The 9,080-nt window shown below is 36.7% G+C and overlaps 1 protein-coding gene across 1 annotated transcript; it reads left to right on the forward strand.

Annotated features, from left to right (window-relative positions):
* Positions 1–5,985: 5,985 nt before the first annotated feature.
* On the forward strand, positions 5,986–8,595 carry LOC146609364 (uncharacterized). Its single transcript, XM_085346920.1, has 3 exons — positions 5,986–6,394; positions 8,128–8,315; positions 8,449–8,595. Exons 1-3 carry the CDS (start codon positions 5,986–5,988, stop codon positions 8,593–8,595), a joined length of 744 nt encoding a protein of 247 aa, XP_085203046.1.
* The last annotated feature ends 485 nt before the right edge of the window (positions 8,596–9,080 follow it).

A 9,080-nucleotide genomic window follows, 5' to 3' on the forward strand; every position in this document is an offset into this window, starting at 1 on the left:
AACAGGAAAATGAAATGTTTTCTCAAGTGTATTCATTGCAATGAAGAATATTTAGCAGTTTTCAGTCAACTATGAGCAACACATTCACTGATTAAAAATGTCGGTGCATGGTCTATTTTTTTTTTTAAGTACATCAATATAGACTAGTTTACTGGGGGTTTAATCCTATAATTAAACTTTATTTTTATTCGTAGTCTTTATATGACAGTGGAGAAAGTAGCCACAGCTACAAAGTGCACTGACAGGCTGCCGGACACTGGCGCCACCGGGCCCTCTGACCACTGCTGGTTCTCAGTCATCCAGGTCATCGTAGTCAAAGGAGCTTGCAAAGAAAAGCATCTGGACTTCTTTAAGTTGCTTGAAGACGTTTCACCTCTCATCCAAGAAGCTTTTTAGTATCTTGCCCAAGGATATTTGGCATAAGCAGTCAGGAGGCAGCCTGGGATTGAACCACGACCTTCTGATTTGTGGCTGACCTGCTCTGCGACCTGAGCTACAGCCACAGCATGGATGTAATGCATCGATGGCCAAAACTTCATCCCCTTAGCTATAGATTGAAATAAAATTTAAAAAAAGTTATGAGAAAAGAAATACATAATTTAAACCAAATTCATTTACATTTTATTCATATGCTCAGTCTGCAACTGGATTGAAATGTGTATCAGTTACAGAGGGAGGGAGGGTTAATCTTTGGAATTGTCCGGAAAAAATTAAACATACCAAAATTACACTTTTGTACAAAAATTGCATTATTATCCAGTAGTGTGATAACGTTTCAGTGTCAAGTTACTTGATGATGATAAGAGCTCATCTGGAGCTGGGCTAACATGAGAGGTTTACTATATTTAATTTTTCTTCTTCTGCCGTGATTTAAATCTAAGGTTAAAGGTATGTTTGATTTAATTTTCCTCATGTGTGGATTGTTTTGTCAGAGGCACGTTTGATGTCCTTCGGCTACAGCTTAATTTTTCTGTGATGTAAATAAAACAAAAAACTTTAGTTACAACAAAAATAAATGAGGCAGTTGTTAATAAGTAGCAGGAAAAGAGCTATTCAGATCTAAAAAAAAATATATAGATCTGTCGCGTTCCCATTTCTTGAGCTGGGGGTAGATTTGCCAGATCATGGTAAGGTTGAGGGATTTCAGGACTTTGGGTCTGTTCAAGGGTGTAGATTTGGCATGGACGGAAGGGACGTGTCCCCACCAATATCCAGCGATTATTGAATTGTCCCCACCAATAATTTGATCTCTGCGAATAAAGAAAAACAAACCCGATAGAAAGAAAAAACGATCTGTCAACGTCTCATCCATCCAGCGGTGCAGAAAGAGTCAAATTACGTTCTCTACTGGAGTCCTACGTCATGTGACAAATCTGGCCAATGTGATTGGCTGTGCCTTTCAGGGAGCTCTGTTTAGTTTTAGCAGCGGCAAACCTGCGCTGTGAGGAGGACGGCAGGAAAACGGAAGATCCTGGATATAAGAAAGTATTTTTCAAAGAAACCTGTAAGTCGCTTAAAGTCAAGTTCACTCATAAAATGTGTCCGTCACAATAACGTTACAGGCTATGCTAGGCTTTGGCCCACATCAGTCTAAAACTGTATGCAACCATGAATAACGTGTTTTGGAAACTAACTGCACAACATGCAGCACTATTAGTTATCTCAGTCTCCCACAGTAGCATTTCTAATTTTGATTGAAACTGTCAGAGAAAACGGCAGCCTCGAGCAAGTCAGGGTATTAGTTTACAGAGGCTGTTAAAATTATATGTCTAACGTTAAAATGTTGGTGACACAATAATTTCATCCTAGTGGTACTGACATATTCATAGGGTTAATTTTTGAGACAAAATATCATGAGGTAGTTATGATTTTGCAAATATTCCACCTTTTAGTGCAGTTTGCACAAATTGTTTTTAAAATGCACTCACCCTACAAACATTACTGATGAGTCAAGATCTGCACAAATTGACAGAAACACTGAAGCAGCTCCACATTTTATTCTTATTGTCATGTATGTCCTATTTGTCAGGTGACAGAAGAACCAACACAAAGCTCAGAGAGCAATGGTAACACAAGATCACAGGTGAAGTTGGATGATGACTTGGTGGTTCATGACTGTATTTGAAGCACATGTGTGGCTGCATGTATTTGGAATGTCTCACTGTTATTCATCAGGTGACAGGCAGCTCTGCCATGTTGTAGCTCGGACAGAGGTGAAGAGGCAAGGTCACAGGTGACTGACTGATGATTTGGTGCTGTAGATTAACTAGTATTTATTAAATACTAATTAATACTAAATAATTATTAACAATTGTTAGGCTGCTGGTGTAAATTGATTCATTAGTGTTTATTTGACAAAGAATCTGAATTGACACGTCTCACTTTTTATATGGCACGAATCAATGTGTTATTTTATCATGTGGCAATATGTCCTAGTGCAGTCAGAGGGGAAGAGCCAGGGCCAAAGGTGAGGCACATCAAGCACATAGTAATAATTTTAATCTGAGGATAAAACGCATATACTGAGGCTGGAAGAAGCTTCAGTGCTCTCAGAAGACTAAAAACATGGCTAAGGTCAACAGTGACTCAAATGAGATTAAACAATGCTGCTGTATGCCATGTCCACCAGGAGAGCTGGACAGTATAGATGTAAAACAAATATGCCAGCAGTTTATCTCAGTTAACGAGAGGAGCAGGCATGTGTTTGGCTCCTTCACATAGCGGACATTGAGTTTTTGTGTGGGACACCAACAGTCCGTGTCTGTTGCTGTAACAGTAGTTCATGTTTAGAATAAAAAATCCCAGCTCACTGAGTTGATAGGGGCAATGGTGCCTAAAATGTTGCATAATTTTGCTGAGAGATCTTTTACTTTGTGGTAATCTTAGATGAGTAGTTTTATGGACAAAAACCAGCAGGTCATTCAGTGTTCCCTTAGTGCTAATGTATCAGAGATGTTGGTGTACTGTAACTGAACTAATGTTGTTAATTTCTTAAAGTCATATTCTTTTATTGTCATGACTCTATTTTTATTTTTGTATGATACCTGATTTATATGGAATATGGCTGAAGTAAACTAAAGTCTAAAATACTTAAGCAATTTAACATTATATATTTCACATATAAAACTATGAATTGTAATTTTAAATGGTTTAAAAGCATGTAGAATAGCACATGTAGGCAAGTATATTTCTCCTTTTTTTTTTTATCAAGAAGCAAAGACAAAAAAGGGGGGGAAAAAAGAAACAGGGCAGGGTTCGGTGGTTGAATCATCCGTCCCCACCAATGCCAAAACCAAATCTACGCCCTTGGGTCTGTTCATGGTAATCTTTTTTTAAAAAACAGATTTTTTTTCATGTACTCAAATTAATGGGACATTTTTATTATAATGTAGTAAAAGAAAAAAAGACCAATTCTGAGCCAGGAAATTAACATGAAAATGAAATAATTCATACAAACAGTATCTCTTCAAAAAAAAAAGATCTACATTTTTTTGTCTCTGTCTTAAATGTTAACCCTCAGGCTGTGTTTGAAAATATTTATTGTGTGTAAAAATTTGCTTAAATGTTTTTTTGTTTGTTTGTTTTTGATGGGCAGTAAGAGATAAGAGGTGTTCAACTATTTGATTTCAACATCTTATAGTTTCTCCTCAAACATTTGTGCTGCCTTCAGAGGCTCCAAATGCAATTACACTGTAATAAATCAGTAATTTCTTAAATAGGATTTAATTTGCATAAGTAGGCTATATATCATATTTCTATCTAGAAGATAACAAGGATCTGTTCATTTGCTCCTCCTTGAAAAAACTGCAAATAAAAAAAAAACAAAAAAAAAACCTTAAATAAAAGTGCACGTAGCCTATTCACTTTTTCTTGGTTTCTTTGGTTCGTTCCCCAAATTATCCTTAAAAAATTTCAAAGCACCAAGTTCTTGAAATGCTTTATGCAAACCAGCACCACATCTTTTGCCTCTCAAAACTACCTCATGTCGCTTTCATCATATGCATTGTCTTGGAGATCCCTAAAAAAGACATCCACCTTGGTCCCTAATGGACATAAATGTCCATTCCCCAAAAAGTGCAATAAAAATATTATGTATTAATATTTTTTTCCACTTTAAATTGGTCAGTCTTTTAAAACTACTTCTCCCTGAAATATTCATATAAAGTTTTAATTATATTTTCGTTGTTTTAACCCTTTAAATCCCAGTTGTATTACATGAGCGCCCTGTTTTTTTAGCCCCAAAAAACAAAAAAACTAAATATTTTCCAAAAAAAACATTTGAAGTAATATTTGATTGTTATTATAATTAGGCCTTTAGATGGGTCAAAGATTGGCACCAAAATTCATTTTGACCTGCCATTATTTTTTTTGCAGGAGCACATTAAAAAATGCATGCCTAAGGACAATTCCCCAAAAAGTGCAATAAAAATATTAAATATTAATTTTTTTTTTCACTTTAAATTGGTCAGTCTTTTAAAACTACTTCTCCCTGAAATATTCATATAAAGTTTTAATTATATTTTCGTTGTTTTAACCCTTTAAATTACAAAAAAACTAAAAAAAAAACTAAAAAACTAAATATTTTCCCAAAAAAACATTTGAAGTAATATTTGATTGTTATTATAATTAGGCCTTTAGATGGACTAAAGATTGGCACCAACAGTCATTTCGATCGCCTTTTATTTTTTTTTTTCAGGACCAGAAAATGGTCTCCAGGCGGCAAATGCTCCTCCTCTAGGCCGAAATAAGTGCATGTTGCCGGGGTAAGTCGCGACGATCACCGGGGCACGATCACCGGGGACTGCTTTTTCCAGCCCACACGTCCGATACCACGTGACAACAAATACGTCATTTCCTGTTGACTAAAAAAAAAATGCACCCTCTCATGGTCCTAGGGACCAAAAAATGGTCCCGCCCGATCAGCGGGCGAAGCCGCTGCTGCACGCCGGAAATGAGGCTTCATTTCCGGCAGGTCTGTCCAAGCAGCCCGCTGTTTTCCAGCAGAGGTCAAATGTGAAGCAAGGGCGCCACCCGGTGGACAAATAAAAACTTTACAACTCTAAGGCCTGTAGTCCAAAACGAAACCTAAGCTGGAAACCTGACGATCCCTTTGACCGTAATTTTTCTGGCGTGAAAAATAGCGTTTATAATGGGTTTCAATGTGGACATTTTTGTCCAAAGGGACTAAGGTGGATGGATTGCTGTAACTTAGCCATTTTAGGCTGATTTAATGAATTGACACCACAATTAAAAAAAATAAGTAAAAAAAACATTCTTTGACAAATTTGGCTATATTCCACTCAACACAGTGAAGATGGTTTAAAACTAAAAATGCAAAAGACAATAAATGTCCCTAAGGATCTCCAAGGGTTTAAAAGAAAGTCGGAAAAACCTGCTGTCAGTTTTATTTATATAGCGCTGTTATGGAGGCTGATACAAGATTGCGCAGGGTTTCACTGCAATCAGCAGAAGAGACCCAGTTACTGAAGCAAGTGTTATAGCTGTACAGCACAGTGGAAAAAAAAACTTTGCAGCTGACACCTGCACTGGGTGGATTAAAAAAAAGTCCAAGGTTTTGGTGAGGTTTTGCAAAACTTACTCTCAAACTAACGAAATTATACGAATGACATACTGTACAAATGACATTTTGCTGTAGGTTTATCTTTACTTATAAAAAATTATCTAAAATGTACATTTCGTTCTAAGATGTAATGAGAAACATTTTTGCCCCAGAGTGACCTGACATTAGCAGCCTGCTCTGACCAATCAACTTGCCAAATTTGATTGGTCAGGCAAATTGAGAAACTCAGCACTTGATTGGCTCACTGCCCGTGGGACAATGAGAGTGACAGATTTCCCAGACTTGAAATTGATACTTTTTCCTCTGTATCTCTCTCTCGCTCTTTTTTTTTAAAACATAGTTCACGTTGGGTCACACGAGTGGGCCCATTTGGTTGATTTAGTGCGGACACCACGGTTAATGAAATGTCCATGTCTTTACCTAAAGACTCAGCAGGGACAAACGACTACGCAGGGAAGCCAAAATGCGCCCGGTGCCGACACCACGGGATTATCGTCCCGAAGAAGGGCCACACAAAAATCTGCCCTTTCTTGAAGTGCCAGTGCTGGAAATGCTACCTGATAACGGAGAGGACGAAGATCGCCGCCCTACAGAGGGAAATGAAAAGAGCCGTGAAAGAGACCCGGCCTGGAGCCAGAGGGGTTAACGCGCAGGGGGACAAGGCTTTTGGGACCTCGAACCCAGATGGGGGTGCTCCATCCACATCTGAACCGATGTGCCCGCCACCCGCCTACCCTTGGAGTAGGCCTGAGGCGGGAGGACAGCCCGAGTCCGTCTGTCGCGACAGCAGGGATGTGCTGCCGTCGGCTGGTGGTAAATTTACACCTCTCACTAAGCTAATACTGTTAATTATGAAATATGAAACGTTGAGCTCAACGGACTGGATTAACGTGAAGTGGGAAAGTCGTTAATATAAGCAACGAATTAGCGAATTAAACGAATTAGCAAAATTAGCAAAAAATTTAAAACTCAACTGACATCTTTCTCTCTCTCCTGTATTAGCATGTATGGGAGCTTGTTTCCGCCAATAAATACGAACTTTTGACTGGCAGAATTAAGCCAACTGTCCGGTTACTATATCGCTATTAAAATTTCTTAATTGCTTAATAGCTCAAATTTTTAAGGTTATTATCTCAATTTGTAGTTATTTTCACAGAAATTTGAATTAGTAAGTTGAAATTTTGAAATAATAATCTGACATTCTTATGTCCTTCATAGGATTTCAGTTGATAGATTGTTTTGGAAAAAACAAAAACAAAAAAAACCCCAATATAGTTTTGTTTTTGTCAACTTTTCAGTTCATGGATGAAGGATGACAGGCTGCCAGACTGAAGTATTAGACTTAAATGAATTAAGTTTGAGGCAATTAATCAGATCAAATCACATTTTCAAATCATGTAAAAGCTATTTTGTAATAAAACCCTTCAGTCTGGCAAAAACAATGCTAAAACGATGAGAGCCTCTGCTGAACTTCTGGACAATAGGTCCTAACATTAGTGAATTCTGAAAATGCTAAATGAATGTGTCATGCAGATAAGTGTATTACTGAAAGGGTTAGACTGTTGTTGTGTAGCATTTCCTTTTTAAAATGGACCGCTCCAACTTTATGTCAACACTTACTGAATAAAGAAAGAAAGAAAAAAAAAGATAGATTGTTTTGGTTTTTTTTTTTAAATTATTATTATTATTTGTTTTTAATGCATCTACATATGCATTAAAAACATATCCATGATTCTGAATTAAATACCTGCACAAAAAAAGAGAAAAAAGTGTGAGAGAATAGTTTGACTTGTCTTTTCACAAATGTAATATCTTTAGGACATTAAGAGGGACAGAGAGGGGCTGAAGTTAGCAGGTTTAAACCTCATGGAGCACTGATATTCTAATTCATACAAAGTGAGACATTTTACTGTGACTTATTTAAAGTATAAAAGTAATACTAATGATAATTTTGTTTATGGTCTTTGCTGATTATTCTTGTCACAAAGTTTAACAACTTGTGCCGGAGGTGCACCCACTTGATGAAATATTCAGTGTTATTGTTTCATTATATATAACAATAAACTATATAATTAAATAGTTTAAACTACATTCATAAACTGTATTTGTTAATATTTGCATAATCATTGATGTGGGTGTACATCCATGCAAACGAATCTCTTTTTTCTTTTCCACTGTGCATCTAATTTTGTGTGATTTTTTTTTAATATTACTGACCTACTTTGTCTTGTCTTGTATTTATTTTATTTATTTATAATATTTATTGTATTTATTGGGCTATTCTCACTATTTTTTAGGAATTTCCTGGGTAAATAAATAATATCTTATTTTTCTCATTTCATCTGATCTTTTAAATTCTGTGTGTTTTAGTGTATTTTCATCTTGATCCATAGTTTTGGGTTAACCCCTAAAAAAATAAATAGACTTAATAACTCAAAATTTAGACTTACTCAGAAGTAACCTAAAAATGTCTTCAGTGTTGAGTGTGAGTAAGAGTTGTGTCTTTAAATGTACAGTAGCTTATAATGCTTTATCTTTCCTTCCAGATTCACCTTTTTTCAGTGAATTCAGGCAGATGGCACGTCTGCCTCTTGTTCACTTTCCAGTTAGCATGCCAGGCTATCACGCCAGCAGCTATCCCTCTCCATCTCATCAATTCCTGCCCAAAATGTGGCTGCCCCCTGTACATGTTGGGTACCTTTACCCTCCCCCACTACAGCCTGGTCCTCCAGCTGTAAGCCACTGTTTCTACTACACTACATGAAAGATGTGCTGAAAAAAATGGCTGCAATGATCTTCGAAATGTTTCGTTAATATTGTTTAGACAGAGATGTGTAATGCAATAAATATGCTTGTATCTCTGTCAGGCTTGCAGGGGAGCCTTCTTTACCCATCAGTCACTGCCTGAGACTTTTAAGGAAGAGCTGATGTCACGGCAGCACCCACCACCTCCTGCACCCAGAGCCACTGAGCAGGAAGCTGCTCAGCAAGTTGATGAGGGGAATGAATCATAAAAAAAATATGTATGTATGTTTTCCCTGTTATTAAGTTATTGTGTTTCTTGTTCCCTTGTTCCAGTTCATGTTTAGGTTCTTGAATTGTTGTTGAATTGTTTAAAATTTATAGGTTACACATCTGTTTTATTTTCTGGATTTTCAAAATCAGTTGTTAAATGTTTTATTAGGATTTTATTTTATTTTTTAAAATATTTACTGTTGTTCAAATTTCCATTAAAGTATATGTCAACATATCTATGTAGCGTTTCCTTTATATATATTTTTATTTTATTATAGTTTGTTTTGTAACTGAGCCATATTGTTTGGTAGTTGTTGTTTTCTTTTGTTTGTTTGTTTTGTTGTTGTTTCCGAGCACTTTGAATTAGCCCCTGAATTCTGCAAGTTGTCCACAAGGGGGAGCAGAAACACTTTCAGTCTAATCCAGGGGTTTCAAACTGACTTCAGTGACTCCACACAGTCAAGTTATAGCTCAGTTGTTCAAA

The sequence above is a fragment of the Diplotaxodon limnothrissa genome, linkage group LG22 (genome assembly GCF_057381915.1).
Source record: "Diplotaxodon limnothrissa isolate DT_005_m linkage group LG22, D_limnothrissa_male_GT1.1, whole genome shotgun sequence".
Classification (NCBI taxonomy): domain Eukaryota; kingdom Metazoa; phylum Chordata; class Actinopteri; order Cichliformes; family Cichlidae; genus Diplotaxodon; species Diplotaxodon limnothrissa.